Raw genomic sequence first — 23,155 nt, forward strand, 5'->3', positions numbered from 1 at the left:
AGGTCTGCCTCTTACACAGAGTTTTGATTGTTCTATAGGGTGTGTTATTGGGATATTATAAAAGGTATTTTTACAAATATGATCTTAGTAACCCCCATGACCCGATAAGGGGCTGAAAATGGATGGATGACCTCACAACCTCGCCATAGACAAAATTATGAGGACCCCCTTGGGGGTCAACGCATCCTAATTGGGAACCATTGGGTTTGTTCCCGCCCCCTAGTGGTGAAAACTGGTATTAGCTAAAGCCGCTTTAACGCTCCTTATCCTCATTTCTATTTACACGATTTCCTGGGGAAAAAAACAACGAACTAATTCATTGAATAAACCATGATAAACTCGATGGGTGCTTGTTTCCAGCTTTCAGGTTTTCTGGGTGACAGCATGTGAGGCAACAGCATGCAGGTGAGGTCACTTACCTGTTTGGATCCTCTTTGCAGGAACAGTTTAAATGAAACGCAGAGTCGTCCTACAAGCTGCCTCTCCTCCTGTCTGAACCACTTCTGTCCAAAGCAAACACCGATATTCCTCCTGAAACACCGACTTAGCTTCCTGTTTTAAAACTGCGACATCCTCCCGTCTCACTCCGCGGTGAGTCGCTGCCCTCCTTCGGCCATTAACACCAAATGTTACCAATAAAAAATCACTCCTTTCTGCTCTTCTTGGTGAAAATAAAGTTATACTTCCGGTGCGGGACGTGGATATAGAAGGTAAAGTGTGTGTTTCCTCCTGAGGAGGATCAAATGTAGTCTCTCCCACCGCGATGCCTGCTGGCGTGTCTGTAATCAGATGCTCCTCACGGCATAGCCATTCATCCTATTACACGGTTAACCCCTCACTGTCTGCGCCCTCTTCGTGCTGCCCTACAGGACGCTGGGTAAAAACGCTTTCTGTGGAACACCTTTTCAATTTCGCCGAATCTCACTTCAAAATAAAGTTCAATAAAACAAAACAATAAACAACTTAAATATAAAAGTAACTGAATGCAGTTAGTTTAAATTGTAAAATAAAAATATAAGGAAAAGCACAATTTCTCACAGAATTAAAGTATAAATATTTATCTCTTAAAAACTGTACAAATTGTGTTGCAAATTTTTAAAACAATCAAAATGGCATTTTTAAATGGCTTTACTTTATACATATGTAAGCAAATAAATCTTTGTAAGTTTTATTGAGTATTAGTAAAACTACTTCTATAATTTAGCCTTTTTATATTCAACTGCAGCTATATTACAATACTTAGTCATGTGTCTAAGAAATGGCTTTTAATACATTTTCACATTTTTACAAACCACTTAATAGGATTATCAACTTGTTTCCATAAAGAAAAGCAAAACAAACAATCCAAACAGGGTTTAAAATCATAAAAATATAGTACTCCAAAATCTACCATCACAACCATATTTATCTTTTTTTCTGATTTCCAGGTTTAGCTTTTGGTAAAGAGGTTGATGTTATTAAAACATGGAGGATAAAAGCTGGACCTGAACACATCCATAATCCACAAACAGGAGGACAAACACCAAGTAAAGCATACATCAGTGAAAGACAAAACATTTCAGTGCAGTGCAGTTTTCAACCTTTGCATTAATAATAAAAAGAGCTTCCCTCAGGTTTTAGGCTGAAAATGTTTCTAGTCAAACAACAGCAGGAAAAATATTACATATCCCCTCTGACGTTATTAAAGAGCAAGTCACCCCTTACAAGAAGCGTACTTCATGTTTGACAAATGCAACAAATGCTGTTGCCTAGCAGACCGAGAGGGTCTAACAAATACACACTCACGACATTGTGACATCATAATGTACCAGTTTACATCATAGAATACCTCTTAGCCAATAGCGGTGGCAGATTTAAATTCAAATGCAGTGAAGTTTTTACCTGACAACGGCACAACACTGACAGTTTCAGGCAGAAAATTTAAATTTGAACTAAAATGCACTAAAGTGCAACACTATTGACTACACATGTCTGCAGCACGATTAGACACGCATTTATATAGTTTATCAGAAAAAAATAGTTGATTTGGGGGTGACTTGCTCTTTAAGGAATTCATTTATACTCTTATTTATGTAAAGCTGCTACAGGTTCATTCAATCCAGCAGAAGTCACTTTTATAAATTTAGTTTTTATTTTAACTTAGAAGAAAGAAAAAAAAAAAGAAAAAAAAATATTCCTATGTTTATCAGCGCTTTCACTCTAACCTTTGGTAACAGTCTAAACGTTTAATCAGCAGGATTTGAGGATCATTCAGAGTGCACTTCAGGGTTTCACATGCCCAGATTTAAAGATGGCCTCCCACAGAAGCATCGACGGTGCCGTCACCGCTCCTCAGCTAGCAGCGACCTGAAGTTCTTCAGCTCTCTGATGCTTGTGGAAATCCTGAAAGACATTTACACAAAAGCCCAGAACCCCGATGAGCAGCGGACAGGTGGTTTTTAACCTGAAGTTGACTGATACCCACCTTCCGAAGGCGTTGAGCAGGGAGACGATCTCCTGCCGGTTGAGCTGGAAACTCGGTCGATTCTCGCTGGATTTGGGCAGAGCTTCAATCTGTCGCTCTGAAAACAGGATCTTCAGCGCTGTGCCTAATCCCTGAGTCTGGTGATGGGAAAGGTTCGCATCACAACACCAACATGCTTATTCTGTATTATTGGAAACATCTAATCTTTATCCTTACAGCATGTTAATGCTGTGAACATCAATAACCCTGCAGCACAACTAAAAAATTACCCATTTGTAAACGTGCTTTGGTCGCCCAATAATCACTCTTTATAAATCTCCACATAGAGCTTTTGAAAACAGCAGCTTTGAGACGTATTTTGTTGTGTCAATCTGATTTCTAAAACCTTTCCAGAACATCAAGTGGATTCCTACCTGCAGTTTCCCCCACAGGCGACATTTAAAGCAGCCCACACAGTCCATGATCCTGGAGATGTTGAGGAAAGCCAGTCTGATGTCCTCCTGACAGGTGAGGCCATAACGACATAAAGAATAAACACCAAAATGCAGATTCAAACAGAGCATGTCCCGGTGATCCTAAAAAATATACTAGGTTGTAAAACAGCCCCCCCTGCTGGTCAAACTAAAGAGACAGGACTTTCCTTCCCAGCTGTGTGATGGCATTGGGACTAAAAAAAAAAAGGGGGGGGGGATTCTGACCTTCAGTTTAGCTGCTTCCTTCTCATCTCCAGCAAAGAGAGAGGTCTCATCAAAGTGCAACGGAAAAGATCTGGAGCAACAAATAAATGCGGTGATTAGCTGCACCCAACCTTTAAAACAAAAACTACATTCTAACTGCTGCGTATCGACTTTTCATTCTCAGACCGACCTGGCTACCTGCAGGATGTCAAGCAGCATCTCTTTGTGGTTCTGGTCCTCCTCCGCTCGGCCGGTGTAGAGCCGAAAGGACGGCTGCTGGAAGAACGGCAGGACTTTGGCCAGCGCTCGCAGCTCTATCAGGTAGAGGAAGTAGAGGTTACGGAGCCTTTTGGGGCCCTCGCCGGCCGTTAGCTCAGAGTCAAAACGCTGCTTGAACTCAGACACGTTGTGGCCCCACTTCCTCTGATACCAGCTGTCTGAAGGAGGACACGGTTACCACGGTGAGATGGAAATAACACAACAGAGGGAGAAAGAGGGGCAGCTGTGTGTGCCTCACCATCCAGGAGATATCTGGCACTCAGGTGAACGTTGATGCTGGCGTGGAGGCCGGAGATGAGCCGGTAGAACGCTCTCTTCTCCACACACTGACCTGGGAAAGAGAGTGGCTCAAAACTGGACCAAAGTCCACAACCACTGCAGGTGAAGAGGCAGCTTACCTTCCAACCAGCTGTAGAAGGTCCTCGCTGAGAAGAATACCTGATCAGTCAAGTCTTTTGTGATTGGATGAAATGTGAAGCACTGCTTACCTTCACTTCCTGAAGTGCACTGGAATGAGTTGGGAAGGACAGGTCGCTTGATGGTGAACGGTCTGTGAGTGGAACAAACGTGCAGTTATCATCCGTTTGTTACCACTTTCCCAGAGTTGGTGAGAACATGAAGTTCTTAAGAAACCGAAGTGTTAAATGTTAAACACACGAACGATCCCGAGTTACTCTGTCTGGATTTATCATTGAGTCGATTAAACCCACTCACCGTGTGTTTTGGTTTTAGCTTAGCCTAGCTAAATAACTGCCCTTTCTCACGCTTAGAGGTCGTTGGAGGTTATATTTAAGACCTGGGACTCGTACATATGCTTATGCCCTCATGCCAGGGAGCATTTTATGCACCTGTACCCTAGTTTAAAGGGTCCACACGTCACATTTTTCTTCACGCCCACAAATACAGACATGATATTTGTGTGAAACTAGAACCGAGACTTTACTTTTGCTTTACTTTATTTATAAAACCCCTTCCATAGCCCGAGCTGCTGAACACAAAATCTGTAATATACCATTTATCAACAGATTAATTAAAAATGTTCGAAATTCACCTAAAATGGAAATTGTGAACATTAAAAAAAACTGTAAAAACAATAAAAATTAGGACAATGATGCCAAGCTACCTCATTTAGTGAGCTAAGACATAAAAGCAGGTCTTCAGATGGGACTTAAAAACCAACAGTGAAGGGAGACTGAAACTTGTACCTTAAGATTTGTAACTTCTATTTTGAGACTTGTAAATTCAAATCTGTACTCTAAAGAATGAGTGCAAGTTACAAAACAAGCTACAAGTCTCAAAGTGACAATGTGTAGTTTTTACCATTAATCTCTGGAAATATCCATCGAAATGTAAATTAATTAAAAGATGCCAGGCTCTTGAAAAATATTAGCAGCTTCATAACATCCATCCATCCATTTTCTGAACTCGATTGTCCACGTAGGGTTATGGGGGAGCTGGTGACTATCTCCAGCGGTCAATGGGCAATCAGGCGGGGTACACCCTGGACAGAGAGCCAGTCCATGGCTTCATAACATATAACCATAAAAATCTGTTCTAAAATAAATGGGAGTCGGTCCAAGCCTCTGGGCGACGCCATATTGGATGCCATGTTTCCTTCTACGGAAGTCTGCAAGGACAAAATGCATTTACTGATTTGTAACAAATGGTCACAAAACTGTCACCATTAATAAATGTTGTTGCTTTACACATTTACCTCTTCACTCATTGCCAGTGGTAAAAGGGAATCTGATGTTCTTGTTATTTTTCCAGAGATTGCGCTTCCAGGGATTTTTGACCCTAATGGTCATCTGTTGGTAAGGTCTTACTCTGACACATAAATACTGCTTGGTTGCAATCATTTAGGTATAAACAGGTCCTTCTCAAAAAATTTGCATATTGTGATAAAGTTAATTATTTTCTGTAATGTACCGATAAACATTAGACTTTCATATATATTAGATTCATTACACACACCTGAAGTAGTTCAAGCCTTTTATTGTTTCTAATATTGATGACTTTGGCATACAGCTCATGAAAACCCAAAATTCCTATCTCAAAAAATTAGCATATCATGAAAAGGTTCTCTAAACGAGCGATTAACCTAATCATCTGAATCAATTAATTAACTCTAAACACCTGCAAAAGACTCCTGAGGCTTTTAAAAACTCCCAGCCTGGTTCATTACTCAAAACCGCAATCATGGGTAAGACTGCCGACCTGACTGCTGTCCAGAAGGCCATCATTGACACCCTCAAGCAGGAGGGTAAGACACAGAAAGAAATTTATGAACAAATAGGCTGTTCCCAGAGTGCTGTATCAAGGCACCTCAGTGGGAAGTCTGTGGGAAGGAAAAAGTGTGGCAGAAAATGCTGCACGAGAAGAGGTGACCAGACCCTGAGGAGGATTGTGGAGAAGAACCGATTCCAGACCTTGGGGGACCTGTGGAAGCAATGGACTGAGTCTGGAGTAGAAACATCCAGAGCCACCGTGTAAAGGCGTGTGCAGGAAATGGGCTACAGGTGCCGCATTCCCCAGGTCAAGCCACTTTTGAACCAGAAACAGCGTCAGAAGCGCCTGACCTGGGCTACAGAGAAGCAGCACTGGACTGTTGCTCAGTGGTCCAAAGTACTTTTTTCAGATGAAAGCAAATTTTGCATGTAATTCGGAAATCAAGGTGCCAGAGTCTGGAGGAAGACTGGGCAGAGGGAAATGCCAAAATGCCTGAAGTCCAGGGTCAAGTACCCACAGTCAGTGATGGTCTGGGGTGCCATGTCAGCTGCTGGTGTTGGTCTACTGTGTTTTATCAAGGGCAGGGTCAATGCAGCTAGCTATCAGGAGATTTTGGAGCACTTCATGCTTCCATCTGCTGAAAAGCTTAATGGAGATGAAGATTTCATTTTTCAGCACGATCTGGCACCTGCTCACAGTGCCAAAACCACTGGTAAATGGTTTACTGACCATGGTATTACTGTGCTCAATTGGCCTGCCAACTCTCCTGACCTGAAGCCCATAGAGAATCTGTGGGATATTGTGAAGAGAAAGTTGAGAGACGCAAGACCCAACACTCTGGATGAGCTTAAGGCCTCTATCGAAGCATCCTGGGCCTCCATAACACGTCAGCAGTGCCACAGGCTGATTGCCTCCATGCCAAGCCGCACTGAAGCAGTCATTTCAGCAAAAGGATTCCCGACCAAGTATTGAGTGCAAAACTGAACATAATTATTTAAAGGTTGACTTTTTTTGTATTAAAAACACTTTTCTTTTATTGGTCAGATGAAATATGCTAATTTTTTGAGATAGGAATTTGGGGTTTGCTAAGAATCATCAATATTAGAAACAATAAAAGGCTTGAACTACGTCAGTGTGTAATGAATATTATATGAAAGTCTAATGTTTATCAGTACATTACAGACAATAATGAACTTTATCACAATATGTTAATTTTTTGAGAAGGACATGTACTGCCCCCTGTCGCCAGGAAAAATACACACTGTTACTTTAAAAATGGAGTTTTAAAGCGGTAGTGTGTGGTTTCCTGGCACTAGGGGGCAGTATGTACATTTCAGGGTAATTTTACACCATATATGTCGCTAGTTTAAAAAAACATTACGGTAAATGTTGTCACCTGTGGAGCAGAAAGCACGCAACCTCGGCATGATTCCTCTGACTTTGATGGTCCTTTAGTTAATTCCATCAAGAGAATGCAATGCCCATTGTAGTTTTCTGGCGCTGTAGTCTGTGGTCCTGCGCCTGCTGATGATGTCATTTTACTACGGCAATACCACTCAGCCAAAATATATTACATCTTTTTTTAATTCTGTTCTTTCCCATATGTTTTAGAAAGAGTTTAGCAGTTTTGTTCTTAAATTCATGTTTCCTACTACCTAAATGTTTTTGAACGTGGCAACTTCTGTAAGTCGTACATCTAGCCAATCATCTAGTGTGATGTCATTGACAGGCGCAGGACGTTGAGCCGGCCAGAAGGAAACAAGGCATCTAAGAATGCTACTCAAAGATGCTAGACCTCTGTACTTCAGACCCAATTTTTATGGTTATACAGTATGTTTTGAAGCCACCAATATTTTTCAACAACTGGACATCACTTGATTCATTTTCAACAACGTTCCGATGGACTTTTGAGAGATTACCTGTGAACACTACACACAGTCTCTTTAAGGCACAACTGCAGTCTGGACTCTAATTCCATCATCGTGAAGCGAGGCTAATCACACATGCAGGGTAAAATTAGCTTTATTTATTTATTGCATATTTTATCGGAGACGTGTCAAAGGGAGGTGAAACGTATTGACAGGGAGGTTCAAAAGAAATAAACCCAGATCAATGTGTACTTGTGGATTTGTTGAATTCCACATATTGCTGTATATGAGGCCCCAAAGGATTTTAAAACATCCTGAAATGCAAAATTAAAGGTGTGGTTCACTTGTTTAATCAATACATTTGCAGTGGCCTCTGGTAGGAATGGATGCCTTGTAAGTCCTGGTACTCCTGTTTCAGGTTCTAAAAGATTGCCAGACCAGAGGAGAGCTTCAGATGACAGGATTTGGAGTCTTACTTCCTGATATTTGGACATCTCATCTCTGATTGGATAACAGCAATGTGACTCTACCACTGAATTTGAAACGTTGATGTTTTATCTCCACTAATAACATAAACCTGGATTTTTGCCATGTGGTGGAGTTGCTAACGCTAACGGTAAGCTTTTACTAGCTGAAACGTTCTCTGCTGTTTCCTGGATGCTGAACCAACAACAGCCTTCTTCGTCGTGAGTCAAGATGGGTGAGTCCATGAAAGCTAAGTGACGGTGTGATGTAGATCTGTCAGAATTTTCAAATCCTAGAGTTTCACTATCTGTTTTCTATCAGAAGCTAATGCAGGAGATAGGTGTAGGAGATTATTTTCATGTTCAGCCTGCATGAAAACCTCAGAATAAACAATTATAATCAGAAATAGTCCTAAAAAATGTTGCTGTATATTTTTTGTGTTGTGAACCACACCTTTACAAGTGTGAATCTATTTTTCATAGCTGTTGTATCTAAGCTGACTTGTAGAAATGTGTTTGGGTCTACTTGAAGCAGTTCTCCTCATAGATGCTGTTCCAGATCTGCCATGCCTCTGGTCCTTTGTAACCCGTGTAGCGCTCAGGGTTCAGCAGCAGGTCCACGTACTGGGAGTCAGGCGACTCCTCGTCTGGGAAATGACGACACTTTAGTCAGCAGCTGGTCACAATGAGGCCATTTGTTTATGTGAGACTCAGCTACATTTACTGGAGAGTAAGGTGTTAGCAGAATGATATTAAACATCTTTGTCAAACAAGTTTTATGTTTACAAAACACATTTTTAATCTTTGACAGGCACATTCTAAAAAACATCCTTTAAATTTCCAGACCTGCAGGTCCATTACTCTGCTCTAACGTTATTCATGGATGTGTTTGTTTATTTGTAATCAGCTGATAAACTGAACCATACCGTCCACCACGCAGAACCGCTCTGCCTCGTCATCGTGTTTGTTCCAGTCCAGCAGAGCCTCTCGGGTCTCGTCGCTGAAAACCAAAACAGAGGTCCAGTTCAACGCATGATATGTGAGATGAAATCTGTCCGTTTGTGGCATCAGAACAAGGATTGGATACCGCTGTAGTTTCAGATCACACATAAACACATTTGTACAGTTAGAGCAGAATTTCTTAGCCTGAAATAGGACTTCTACAGATGCTGGATGATACAGGTACAGCTTTTTCAGTGGTATAATTATAGGGATGGTGTGTTCATAAGGTTGTATCCCTATAATGCACTGATCTATAAAGATAATCACACATTCTGGTTTGGTTCTGACCCACCTTAAAGACACATCTACAGCTCCAAGATGCTTCGCCTGCTCACATTCTTCCAGCTCCTCGTTTGCTGCTTTTGAATACTGAACACAGGAAAATGTTTAACCACGGTCGTAATATTACAACATCAGATTTAAGTCTACAAAAATAAACCTTCCCCATTTTTTTTTCTTTTTAAAACCACATTTACATTGCTAATAGGTCCTATTGTTCAGTTCTGCAACACTATTGGCTGTTAAAATGTGTAAACAGGCCCGTTTATCTGGCCGTGAAGTCAAACAACCCGAGAGCCTGCTTTGGAGAACATCATCTTGTAGTTTTCAACAGGAGAAATCAAGACTCAAGTAAGTAAAAAGCTTTATTTTTTTTCTGTGATAATTGATGTGTGTAGATCATGCAGATTTTATGACATCATTGAATATACTGATATTGTGAGATTTTGAGCTTGTTTTGTCCATGTTGTAATTTTACAACAGTGGGTCTTAGGAGCAGCAAAAGCTGGGTGTGCACCCTGCACTTGAGGGAGTTTACTTTCCACTTGTTTAATGGTGAAAATACTAGGATAAATATTACTGTTTTATCAGTTTGTAATGTTTTTGATCAGTTTTTAATGTCGCAACAATTTAGACATATTTTACAAATTTGATGTTGGATCAAAATACAACTTTTTGTTGTACTAATATAATGTATTGCATTATACTAGTAATTAGGATTGAAAGATTGATGTGGCATTATTTGAAATATACTATAGTGCTGGTTTTCTTTTTCCTGGGTTCTGCTTGGCTGCCCAAATAGCTGCTTTTTGAATGATAAGGTGATAATGTTCTGGGAAGTAGGGGTGTAAGTGCTCATAGCATGACAAAGGGAGCTACTGATACAATTGCTGATCTCTGGAATGTGTGAATCTTTTGTGTTGGCATATCTAAAATTAATTTGCATTGCAATTACCTGGCCTGGAAACTAATCTGCTATTGTAACTTTCAGAATGCCTGAAACCAGGAAAAGCCACGTCAGGTACTGTGTCCAGGAAGCTATTGAAGCCATCCAGAATGGAGACAGTGACTTGGAAATGTCATTTGAATCAGATTCAAGTGATGAAGAGGAGAATGAAGTTATCTGTGAAGTGGACAAGGAAAATAAATTACCCAATGGCCAACTAACTTCTGATGTTCACATCATCCCAACAGAAGCAGGGCATTCTGATTCCCAGACCATGCGCCGTGACAGGTATCGCTGGCTGAAAAAGGATTTCATCGGTCCCAGTACTGATTTTTCTGGTCAGGATGCCACTAATAGTGTCCAATCCCTCTGCGGACCACTGGAGTACTTTCAGAAGTTTGTGACAGAGGACATGATCAAGGCTCTGACAGATAACACTAATCAGTACAGTGTTCAGAAGAAAGGATCATCTATGCACACCAACACAAAGGAAATAGAGCAGATGATTGGCATGTATCTGAAGACGGGTCTTGTCCAAATGCCTGGAATTCGCATGTACTGGGAAGCAGACACACGATACAGTCCAATCTCAGATGTAATGTCACGAAACAGATTCCAGTCTCTGTTGACATCACTACATTTTGTGAACAATCTAACTGTGTCTGAGAAGGAACAAAATGCTGACAAACTCTGGAAACTCAGACCATGGCTTGATGCTTTCAGAGAGAAATGCCTAAAGGTGGTCCCTGAAGAACATAACTCTGTTGATGAAATGATGATCCCTTTCAGGGGGAAATTCAGCAGCATCAAACAGTACATGCGTGGCAAGCCAAACCCATGGGGCTTCAAATACAAGTTACCACTGAAGTCCTGCCGCTGGTACCTTTATATCTTCTGGCACTCCATTATCCTAGCTGTGATCAATGCTTGGCTCCTGTACAAAAGGGACTGCAATGCCTTGCATATTCCAAAGAAACAGGTGCTAAACAGGAGACGGTTTCAGGCCCAGTTGGCATCATCTCTTCTCCTGATTGGCACAGGTGTATCAGTGCCAAAGCGAAGGCGACCATCTTCAAGCCCAGTGTCATTGAGGGGGAGCACGTTGACTTCCCACAACAGGCTGTTCACAGATGAAGGTTCTCCAGCTGCCAAAATGCCCCAAAAGTCAAATGCACACCCTCCAAAGGAAGTTCGCAAGGACATGATCGGGCATTTTCCCATCAAAGCCGACAGAGGACGGTGCAGAAACTGTGCTAAAGGCTACACAAACACGCTTTGCAAGAAGTGCAATGTCCGCCTCTGCTTTTCAGAGCAAAAGAACTGCTTTTGGGATTACCACAACTGAATCAAACAAATGAAACCTGCACATTTATGTGTTTTTTCCTTCAGAATGTCCACATAGAGCCTGGTTCAAATAGTCCTTTTTTGTAATAAATTGTTCATAAAAAATATATGTTGTCTTATACCATTGATATTGTGTAGATACATAAACTTCTGTTGGCCTTTACGCGCAGTAATGTACAAATAAACTTTTACTTGTCACTTGCATGTGTTCAGAGTGTGAGTGATTTCAATTAAATTCTGCTACCCTACAGGCCCACTGTTGCAATTTTACAGCATGCCCCCCAAAAGTTACTAAAATATCATAATTAAAAAAAAAACACTGATTTGTGCATCACAAGCCTCCTAGAACAACATGTGAAAGGTTAAAAAAAGATTTTGCAGTTTTTTTTCCTATATTTGGGTTTCTGGGGGTTAAGTGTGCTACTTTCTTTCAACATAAACGCCTAGGCTACATTATTTACTCACAATAAAACAACAAACTTCTTCTAATGCTCCTAAAACATGCTAGCACCCACACACAAACTTGAACGAAGAGTGGTTTAAATATGGACAGGAGGAAGAGCCCCGGCTCTTTACACTCCAACACCTGTCCCGGATGACTCACCTTGTTATGGGATGAGGCTCTGATACCTTCAGGAACTTCGTTCTGTGAATAAACACAGTTTTAGCCAATTACCGAGTTATTTTCCTCACACTTGATATTAAACGTGTAACTGGTTTAGGACAACTGGCATAATTGTGATTTCTACTGGTGATTAAAACTCTGGAAATGTACTTTTATCATAATAGTTTAAAATTTTCTAACATCCCTAAAGTCTGGCCTGTTTAAGGTCAGGATCAAAGAAATATTTTTGCAGTAATCATGCAGTTTAAAACAGACACTGATTAGCCGGAGTGAATCTACATGACCAACCAGAAAACACGGTGTTGGTGTAAAAGCAGAGGAGAGCTGCTACGGGAGCCCAGATGTTCAAGCAGGGACTCTGCAAAAGCACCTCAGAACCATCAAAACTGATGGGGTCATAAATGACACCAGAACACGTTGTTTCCCATCAGTGTGTTTTGCCTTCATTCTACCATCTTTACTTGCTCTGTCACCACCCAATGAGAACCAGACACACGGTGGATTATTAATGATCTCTCAAGTCTTCTTTGGATTATTCCCATTTCTTAAAGATATAACTTGGATTTTTTTTGTAGACAAAATATTTTTTATCCTCCACATAAAGGTTTTCAGCTAATGGTCTTCAGGACTCCCTTTGCTGGTGCTAAGAAATCAAATTGTGACATCTTTGATATTTTCAAACACAGAAATGGGATCAAAATGTTTCTGCAGCAAACTACAAGTAATAAGTCTTTTGCATGGAGATGTAGAGAGAAACTCACAGGTGAGCAGGGCTTCACAGCACAGTCACTCAGACCGCAGTGACTGGTGACCTTCCAGAATGGGCACGGCTTATTCAAGTTCACCTGAGACACAGAGCAGAACAGCCCTCAGCAAAGGGCAGATCAGCCTGGGTGTGTTTGAACCTGCAGCCAACAATACCTTGTAGAACCTGAAGTAGTCTGACTCCAGGAGAGTCTGGAGTTTGGGGAAAAGCTGGTGGTTGTTGAAGCTGTCGATGGTCTCCACATCACAGTCACAGTCATCTAGGTCACCTTTGACCTTAAGGAGACAGATACACTTTTATACAAATAAAGCAGCACAGGAAAAATAATCCAAACATGATGTGACGGGGCTGCATGATGCAATTTGTAGCAAGAAGGATGCAGGTTTGAATCCCATGAGAGAGCATGTTCTCTTTATGCATGCGAGGTGCTCTTGGTATTTCCGATTACTCCCACAGACTAAAAACATGCATGTCAGGCTGACTGGATGATCACACTGTCAGTTGTGAGTGAGTGTGTGAGTGGTTTGTCTCTGTGATGGACTGGAGACCTGTCCAGGTTGTCCCCCGCCTCTCCCCCGGTGATCGTTAGAGTTAGACAGGACCCTACTGAGCATGGAGAAGATGATGGACAGCTGTCTCTTTAATGGTTTAAACGCAACATTATAAACACTCTGGTTTAAGGACTCCACGTCCCACTCAGAGTGGGCCTGTCTGGATCTTGTGTTTCTACTTTTTACTAAACTCGTAAACTAACCGTTTTAGTCTGAGTTTGATGGTTTGTTGGCTCTACTAACCCAAACAGCGTTCGTCACGTCTCTACGTGTCTGCTGCCAGCTTTGATCACAAATATAAAAGCTCAGGCGGACCGTGGCTCACCTGACAGAAACACCTGCTGTGCGCACTTCCGGTCACCTGGAGGAGGAGCAGGAAGACCACCGGCTTCATGGCGACCCCGTACACTTTTCCACCGCTTCTTCTTTTTGTCTTTTTAAGCGAGAAGGGAATTTACTTTGAAACGAGGAAACCTGTCAGTCAGCGGCTGCAGCTGTGAGGTGGCGGCAAAGTGAGTCGCTTCCTGATATTTCCTCATTTCCAGTCCGCTACGTGACGTGTGACGCATAGCACGCTGCTGAGTCTCATACACACGCGCGCACGTACACACTTGCCATCACACATGTACTCCAGTACCATTCCCGGGTTTTATACAACACGATAATTCCAGTTACCGTAAATACGTGCGCGTATTTTCTGTCGGTTCAGGTCACGGACATGCATCAGTAACGTGTGCGTCATGGTTGTCGTGGCTGTAATACCTACCCTCTGCCACACGAGGGCGGTAAAAAGCAGCTACTCACAACATAGATGGGTAGTTTTCCATTGATCCTTTTCCTGTTTAATTATCTTTTAGACACATTTGACCTAATCTGGAACACCTGGACGCATTTGACGTTTCAAAGAAAGATAAGTATTACATTTATATTAAGCTTAGAATTTTCAACATTTTCTTTAAGAAACGTGGTTAAACCAATATTATATTTTTTATGTTACACCTGTTTTACTTATCTTCTGTTCTGATGATTATGACCTAAAATTAAAGAATTTAACGACACATGTGGTTTTTTTTTTTACTATAGATTATTGTTTAAATTGCACATTCATCAATTCAATTTTTTTGTCAGAAGAAAAAGTTAAACCTAGGACTTTATACAGATTTTGTAAACTATACTGAAGTCAAATGATTCTGAAGTGCATTCAAAAAGTATGGTCCCAGCTGCACAATATATTCTGATTATGTGTGAAAGTATTTCACACATTAACTTCTTGCTGTCTCCTACAGTTATCACATTCAAAATAATATTTTTCAGACAGTTAAGAAACTGGAATAAAGTAATATTGTCATACTCTCAGAATTGCATGATGAGTGAGTCATATCTATCTACCTATCTATCTATCTGTCTGTCTGTCTGTCTATCTATCTATCAGTGTGTGTGTGTGTGTATATATACCGTATATATATATATATAATCTGAATTTTTTTCCTTCTTTTTATATACATATATTTATATGCAAAGCAAGAATTTGGTCTAGTTCACTAGGCTACATAATTACAACAGTAATAGCAAAATGTAATTGGCACTCACCTCCTTCAGTACTGTGATCTTCCACAATGTGGCAGAAGACTTGTGCAGAATTAAATAACGCACAGGTTTGAGGAATGTAATCCTGTTAAATAAATAGGTGATTACACCATTTAGTAATACTTGTATTTTTTACTTTGGGTATTAGAGCCAGTGACCAATATTGCTATGTACATTTGCTGACACATATCATTGGTGTTTTGCTAATCAACCCTGATGTTCTGAACTGTTATGATCACGTCAGCTAAAATCTTCAGTTCTGATAAAACTTTGAAACCCAAAAAACAAAGTTTATATCGTACTGTAAAACAAATCAACAAGTCTATACCGAAACCGTTTCTAAATGTGTCATTGATATATTATTTTTCCCTCCAAGAAGTGCTCAAAAGCCGCTTCCTAAATAGAGTTACTGATTTTCTTTTCCTTCGACCAAAAGCATGTTACTGACTCCGAGATCTGCAAGAGTTGCAGACATATTTAAGTAAAAGCTACAACATTCATAATAACCATACATTCAAAATGATTTGACCAAATTGTAGCCTATATAATGAAATGGACAAAGTTAAACGTTACAGTAACAACTTGTACATATACATTAGAATAAATAACATCAGATAGATCTGACATGTTTCTGCCTGGATGTGACTTCATAAACTGTAAGTCTTTAGCTTTTCCAGACATTTTTCCTGCAGTTCGGTTGCTGGTGTCCCCTTTACACACACTCTCTATTTCGGTGTTTCCTCTCGCTGCCAAGCCCCTGACGTAATGCTCCGCTGTTAATGATTAGCATGTGGAAACGAGCCCCGCGAGCCCCCCTACATCAGAAAGACCGAAACACCACCGGAAAGAGGAAGGCATGACCTTCACAATAAAAGTGATGATTTGTTGACCATCAACACCACTATTCAAATGTTGCCATTGCAAATACACAGTAGCCAATTCATCACATCAGCAGTTTGTTATACGCAAACTGTTAAAGATAATTAAGAGTTAAGACTGGTGTTAGAATATAAAAATAAAGGTACATTCATCAAGCAAAACTGGGTTTTGTTTGTTTTACAAACAATTTATGAAGACTTAAGGTCAAGATCTTTAAAACATTAAAATAAAATTTGGTTAACTCATACCCTACATGTAGGATTGAGGTATATGTGCTTCACTCAATAAGCTATTGCATCCTGAGGCTAAACACGTCCATGGGGTTCAAATCTTGTGGGTCACCAAGAAGACAGGAGGTCATGAGATGATTTCCAGAAATCAAATTAAAATGAAAAAGTTGCTGAAGCTATTCTTAACAGAAATCACAAAAACTCAAACTGTCTTACACGGATAGTGCACGTGAGTTGAAGGAGTTTTTATACCCCAAAATTATTTAGCTGCTTAATCATGTCTGCATCGTCAAATCAGATAAATCAGGGCTCATGTATTTTGGCAGTTGTTATTTTGTGGATATCAGGCAGAAAAGTTTGGGAACCACTAAGATCAGATCGAAAGTATTTTGTTCCATCAGCCATCACCTTCCCAAATTAGTTGCATGTGCAAATGATAAGTAGTGTTTATGCCATTTAATAATTCACAAAAATATTAAAATGTCTAAATTATACTAGTTATCCTAAATTTATTGCAAGTTGTAAAAAAAAATCTCTACCCATAAGAATAAAATATCATCCTTTAATTTATTTGCAAGACTTTTATTTTGAAATCCTAAAACGGACATTGATGATATCTCACTTCTCCTAACTAAATTATTTTATGCAGAGGAGTTTGTCTGTTGAGCGGAGACAGAGGAAAAGTTAGTCAGGATGGTAAACCCCACAGACCCGGAGTGAAAGGGTACTGCTCCCCCTGGAAAAACCTGAGCCCTTCGCTCGTCCTGAAACGGAATCAACGATGCAAACTGCGCACACAGGTACGAACACCAAACATTACCGATATTATCCCGAAACAAGTCGCAATTTCTCTTCTGTCTTCATGCAAAAAAGTCACTGCCTTCAAGAACGCGCTTTTAACTGAAGTCGCGCAGGTTTAGTTAAGTGAATGGTAAAAGCAACTTCAAATTATGTTTGTTTCAGGGAAACTCGTGTTAAAGTTACTGCTGCTTACGTCTCAGATACGTAACAGTACACACGTTTATATTTAAACTGGTCAGTTCGTTTCTTTGTGTACAAACTGCCCACCGGCGCACATCGGTCCGCGGTCAGCGACTGTGCTGCTGATGAAGCAAAGTGACAGTTTTAGCCTGGAGTCTGAAGTATCAGCTCCTAGCTGGGCTTTTCGCTGTTTCCGGGGCTCAGACTCACACCGACAGCCTTTCTCCATCTAGCAGCACAGACGTTAATCACTAATGTATCACTGGAATAATGGAAACAGACGTCTCTTCTGCACTTTATCGATAACCCGGTGTCCTTTAGAAACCTGGTGTTGTGACGAAATCTGTAACCCCGTCGGGTGTTGCTCTTCCAGCCCCGCTGTCCGTTTCCTTACATTTTTTTTCTTTGAGCAAATGTGTTTTGAGGAAAATATTATTTATTTTATTGTAACAGGTAAAATGTAAAGGTCTTTACCCCAGGCAGGGTTCTGTTAAAACACAAACACATTAGTTAAACTCAAACTGTATAATGACGTCATCACGTACATTTGTTGATATTTTTATTTTTACGTGACCGAATTTGTAAATTTTATGAAGGGGAACACACCTCTTAAGCGGGCGGGCGGGGGTGGGGGGCAGATTTCCAAGGGGGAACGCATCTCGATACAACACCAGGATGTAGCTACTATCACCGACAGCTGTATTTTTAGAAATGGGTGGATACCAGAAACATTTTCTTTATTTTAGTCCCAGCGGTGGATGCCACAAGCCCATGCGCATAGATGACAGCTATAAATGCTTATGTACATTTTTACTGGCAGATTTTATTCTAAAACATTCCCAAATGCAGCAGCAGCAAACAGCCAGGTCTGAAGTAACAGGGTGAGGCTGCAAGTAGATTTCCAAGAACTGAGCAGAAGAGTTCACAAAGAGGCACAGAGTGCACTGTCTTTTACTTCATTGGAGTCTGCATTCTTTCTGCAGGTCTAAGAGGGATCCTTTGAAGAAACATGCCAGAGGTTGAAGCTGATGTGACACATTCTGAGCTGGATGAAAGCTGACTCATCAAATGTCAATCCCTCTGAAATCGACTTAGCAGCCAGAAGCAGCTCAGATCAACTAATGCCTAGCTAGAGACGGACCCACTCCCCTTTACTTTCATCACAGGAGATTATTATACAAGAGGAGTGGTGTGAAAACGCCTCCAACAGGAATATACCTAGCATTTGCTGCAGGTCACACCGTTTTTCTTCTGCAGCCTGACAGAATCTGGTGTCCCAGTTTCCCTACTAAGAATGGTATTCCAGTGCCTCATCTGACCATTACTGATTGCCACATCGCTACCATCATTGCAGCCCTCCCCATTAATTTCACCAGCATTGTAAAGCTTGGGCGATAACTCCCTAGCTTGGGAGCCCTGCCCACTACATTCAGCGCTGCTCCATCCTGCCACACAGACCATGATGTTTCGTGATCAGGTGGGCGTGCTAGCCAGCTGGTTTAAGGGATGGAACGAGTGTGAGCAGACTGTGGCTCTGCTCTCCCTGCTGAAGAGGGTGAGCAGGACCCAGGCCCGCTTCCTGCAGCTCTGTTTGGAGCACTCGCTCGCTGAATGCACTGAGCTGCAGGTCCTGGAAGGAGAAGCCAACAATCCAGGTAGGACCGCTTCAGCTTAAAGTGATAGTTTCCTTCTACTACAACAGTGTTATTCTGGGATTATCAGGCTATCCTTTGGATTGCAGGAAATTTTCAGCAGTTTTTGCTGAGTACAAAAGAGCTTTTAGTGTTTTCATTTAAGGCTGTAAGGCAAAAAGTTAGAAGTTTTTCTAAGGGAGTGATTCTTTTTTTTTTTATCCACTGTGTTTTTCTGGTTATAAGAGAGATCTTTATTGTTTAAATCCACAAACTTTATTAATCTTTGCAGTTTTCTGTTTGTTTATGTATTTTAAAGAATAATTTTTCCATCTTCAGGCAGCCTAGAAATCTAGGCCGACCGTAGCAGTAGCAAGACTTTGCTCTGCAGGTCGGTCTAGCCACGCTCCATTGTAGCCTCAGCAGGTCTACCGTTGGGCTCGAACAATTTTAGGTCTGGCCAATCGCAGTACTCCATGTTTGTAGAGAGACATAGGGGACCTGAGTCTCTTCCCTTTCCAGCCGGCTCATAGGCCCCCGGAAGTACGAAAAAATGGAACATTTTCCTCAGTTTTCTCCGTGTCTGGTTCGATGACGTCACTTTCGTGAAGCGCATTTGTAGTCCTGGACTTATTTTCACACAAAACCTAAAATAGCATTTCACCTCGTTCGAAAATAAGTGCATTCTTGGTATCAAAAAGGTTTAAAATTGACGGACATCATATGTGAAATCCATGGAACATAACAAGCGGAATTACCAAATAGCATTGTTAACCCCATTGACTTGCATTCATGTGTTCGTTCTTCCGTGGACCCATGGTCCCGAAGTAGATGGGCGTGACTTAGGCTCCCTATGATAGGCTTAGCACCAGTGCAGCAACGGAGGCAAAACTACAAAGATGGCATTAGTTAAGAACAGCTCACACTTGAAATGGCTTTGGGATCAACTTTGGACAATTTAGACTTGGGCTTTACTTTGAGACATGAAAAAGATGAATTTCCTTCTTCTTCTTTGATGGTGTATAGTGTGCTGCCCCATTAACTGATTTCCACAGAGATGAATATGTCACATTGTTTATTGCTCTAGTTAGTCCTTTTGCTGTTCAATTGTGTGCATAGACAGTTTGAAAGACAATTGTAGATTCTGGCCTATGACTAGATCAATGGGTCATGGGCCAGACCATATATTTACATATATAGGATGTCTTGCCAGGCTAGTCTTTAGGCCTTATGCTTTGCATGAAACAGGAAAAAAAATAAAAGCACCAACTACTGACAAGCATTGTAGAATTTCACTTGTCTGGTGTATTGTTCAGTTTCTTTTGTTCAATGCAATAGTTGAATCATTGATGAAGTGAAGCCAGTATGTAAATGGTAGAAGGAGTGTGCATTGCATTAACTGTTGGTTCTGTGGCTTGACCAGGCCCTCAGCTGATTAGTGTGGCATCCCATAGTGCTGTAGTACTTTTGGAGTTGGTGTCGTGCCAAAGAACTCATAGGGTTGGGGGGGGGGGGTCCTGGCTGGGTATGTTGCATCACACTGCAGCATGGCCATGGTAACAAAAACCCTGGCAACCAGCTGGACTTGTGAGAAATAGAATGAAGTGCTGCTGCTATAGAGAGCAAAGGTCTCGGTGTGCCTATGACAGCACCTGCACACACTGAGATCTGCTGGTTTATGCTAGTGAACGTCAGTGTTCCATCACAAGTTTCCATCAGCACTCACAAGGTTTCTGTACCTGTGACTGACACAGGCCAGTTTTTGTTAGATAAAGCTGGAAACATCAAAGCTGAGTTTATAAAAGGTTCTCTTGGACCACTCCCAAACTCAAGCTTCTTCACACTGTCGGAGATCACAGCAGTTTTAAGGTAGGGGAGGCAACAGACGGTGACTTATTACAACCCAACGACAGGTGTTCCTGGCTTCTACATCTTCTAGTTTCTAGTTCATTGGGTGGATCAGAGCTCCTTGACTTCTGTATGAACCATAACATCTCAGAAAAACTGGAAACTGATATAATATAAATAAAAAATGGAAGACACACACTTGTTTTTGTGAAGATGGTTACTTTTAGTTCATGTAAAATAAAGGAAGATGTCCGTAGCAGTGGCTGATGTCTCTTGTTTGTGTTGAGGTAAACCAATCAAACTGAGGTCCGCCGAGCAATACCAGAGGCTGAAAACGTACTGCAGTTATAAATTTGTCATGGGACTTTTGACTGCATTTGTTATTATTTATTATTTAGCACTGAGGCATTCTAATCTCAAATGTATTGCGAAGTAAACATGAGCTCAATGTCAATGTTTTTAACTCATTAACTGCCATTTACCATTTGGGGAAGACTGCCAGCATATTTTCCATCAGAATGTCTCCAAATTTGGACAAAACATTTAAAACTATTTCAGTAAAACTGAAAATCAATCATGCATCTTTTTTGTGCAATAAATTACTTTTGTCTTTTGTATTTATTTATTTTTTAATCCTTGCCTTCTACATGCACAGTTTATATTTATTTAATTATTTATTTATTCATTACTGTTTTGTAACTGATACCATTGCTATTTTTTTAACACCGGCTGTTTATGGTAATACGGTAATACTGCCCAAGGCTACTGGCTGGGAAACAATGAAAATATTTCATTCAGGTTCTTGTATTGGTGATATTGTCCTGAATGAAACGATTTACCATTCTCCCATCCATTTTCTTCCGCTTATCCGGAGTTGGGTCGTGGGGGCAAGAGCTTAAGCAGAGAGGCCCAGACTTCCCTCTCCCCAACCACTTGGGCTCACCAGGAAGGCGTCCATTAGGCATCCTGAACATGTGCCGAGCCACCTCAACTGGCTCCTCTCGATGTGGAGGAGCAGCGGATCTACTCCGAGCCCTTCCCAGATGACCGAGCTTCTCACCCTATCTCCAAGGGAGAGCCCAGCCACTCTGCGGAGAAAACTCATTTTGGCCGCTTGTATCCACAATCTCATTCTTTTGGTCACTACCCAAAGCTTGTGATTATAGGTGAGGGTAGGAACGAAGATCCACCAGTAAATCAAGACCGTTGCCTTTCAGCTCAGCTCTCTTTTTACCACGACAGATGAGTACCGCAACCGCATCACTGCAGATGCTGCACCAATCTGTCTATTGATCTCACGCTCCAGCTTTCCCTCACTCACAACAAGACCCTGAACACTTAAACTCCTCCACTTGGGGCAGGACCTCATCCCTGACCTGGAGAAGGCATTTCCGATTTAAGACCATGGTCTCAGATTTAGAGGAGCAGAATCTCATCTCAGCTGCTTCACACTCTGCTGCGAACCGCTTCAGCGAAACCGGAGATCACGTTCTGGTGAAGCCAACATAACCACATCATCTGCAAAAAGCAGAGACCTTAAATGATTTTCTTTCTCTTTATTCTACAACTTTCCCATTGTCATCATACCCAAAGTAGTTAAAAATAATTTTCTTTAAGCATTTAGTTTCTGTTTGGAAATTTGCCTAAGAAATGATCATCACTTTAAAAATGACGTGTGTGTGTGTGTGTGTGTGTGTGTGTGTGTGTGTGTGTGTGTGTGTGTGTGTGTGTGTGTGTGTGTGTGTGTGTGTGTGTTTCTTTTCTAGCTTATGAACACCTCTTAAGGATGAATTGTCTATGGACACTCCTCCCTGTCTCTCATGTTCACACACTTAACTCAGTCTGTCTGCCACCAGCTGTTGGCGGTCAGCAGTAGCAGTTTACACCCTAAAACGGGTAGCGATGCACACACATGAACAAGGTGTTTCACATAGATGAAGTGTGTTGCTGTGTGTAAATTTAAAACTTCATGGATTTATACCTCCTGTGCCTTTAGAGAGAAAATTTCCTCAAATTACTGTTTTGTCTTTTGCTTGTGTCAACTTGTGGTTGCTTTCCATCAGCTGATTCAGCTAAGTTAGAAGGATTCAGTGGAGCTGTACACCTAACGTGAGAACACATGTTGCTGAAAAGGGGGAGACTAAGAAAGTTGTCTAGTTACGTGATCCCTCTGGTATGTTGTGGTAACTTGTTCGAGTGCTTAAGGGCTGGGGTAAGGCTTATGTGTCAGTTTTCCTTCCTTTTTTAAAAAATACCAGTTCTGATATTGAATTCTAGCCTATTGTTTGGTGTTACAGTTTTGTGATGTTTTCAGTCGTATCAAAACATGAAGGAAACTATTCTGTTGTCTCTAAAGAAGGTTTGTTTCATTGTAAATTGTTCTTCCGATGACTAATAAAAGACCCAGGTTGCATAAGGGTTAACTTTCAGCTCAAAGTTTTGGGCTGAGTGGAAAACTATTTGGAAAGTGGTGTACAAATGAATGGAATCCAGAATCCTCAGTGA

The 23,155-nt window shown here is 41.1% G+C and overlaps 3 protein-coding genes across 5 annotated transcripts in view; 1 reads left to right on the forward strand and 2 right to left on the reverse strand.

The window, feature by feature from the left end:
- The window catches only part of pacsin3 (protein kinase C and casein kinase substrate in neurons 3), a 41,158-nt gene extending 40,570 nt beyond the window's left edge, over window positions 1-588 (reverse strand). Inside the window, exon 1 of one of the 3 annotated variants that reach the window (XM_070554924.1) lies at window positions 420-588. The gene's annotated coding sequence lies outside the window, so the exon portion shown is untranslated. The remainder of the gene's footprint in view (window positions 1-419) is intronic. The other 2 variants (XM_070554926.1, XM_070554925.1) reach the window with 2 other exon arrangements.
- Window positions 589-2,032: 1,444 nt separating this feature from the next.
- ero1a (endoplasmic reticulum oxidoreductase 1 alpha) lies at window positions 2,033-14,021 on the reverse strand. The gene is made up of 15 exons (XM_015953723.3): window positions 13,820-14,021; window positions 13,099-13,218; window positions 12,939-13,022; window positions 12,157-12,198; window positions 9,276-9,352; window positions 8,908-8,981; window positions 8,508-8,628; window positions 3,909-3,970; window positions 3,819-3,845; window positions 3,659-3,751; window positions 3,332-3,578; window positions 3,163-3,232; window positions 2,878-2,964; window positions 2,465-2,601; window positions 2,033-2,382 (listed from the first exon to the last, which is right to left on the reverse strand). Exons 1-15 carry the CDS (start codon window positions 13,886-13,888, stop codon window positions 2,322-2,324), a joined length of 1,371 nt encoding a protein of 456 aa, XP_015809209.1. The 5' UTR covers window positions 13,889-14,021; the 3' UTR covers window positions 2,033-2,321.
- A 2,822-nt stretch (window positions 14,022-16,843) lies between these two features.
- samd4a (sterile alpha motif domain containing 4A) overlaps window positions 16,844-23,155 on the forward strand; it is a 62,443-nt gene continuing 56,131 nt past the window's right edge. The window contains exons 1-2 of the mRNA XM_015953721.3: window positions 16,844-16,990; window positions 18,155-18,826. Of these exons, the coding sequence (XP_015809207.1) occupies window positions 18,631-18,826 (196 nt within the window). The 5' untranslated portion in view covers window positions 16,844-16,990; window positions 18,155-18,630. The remainder of the gene's footprint in view (window positions 16,991-18,154; window positions 18,827-23,155) is intronic.

The sequence above is a fragment of the Nothobranchius furzeri genome, chromosome 9 (assembly GCF_043380555.1).
Source record: "Nothobranchius furzeri strain GRZ-AD chromosome 9, NfurGRZ-RIMD1, whole genome shotgun sequence".
In the NCBI taxonomy this organism is placed as follows: Eukaryota; Metazoa; Chordata; class Actinopteri; order Cyprinodontiformes; family Nothobranchiidae; genus Nothobranchius; species Nothobranchius furzeri.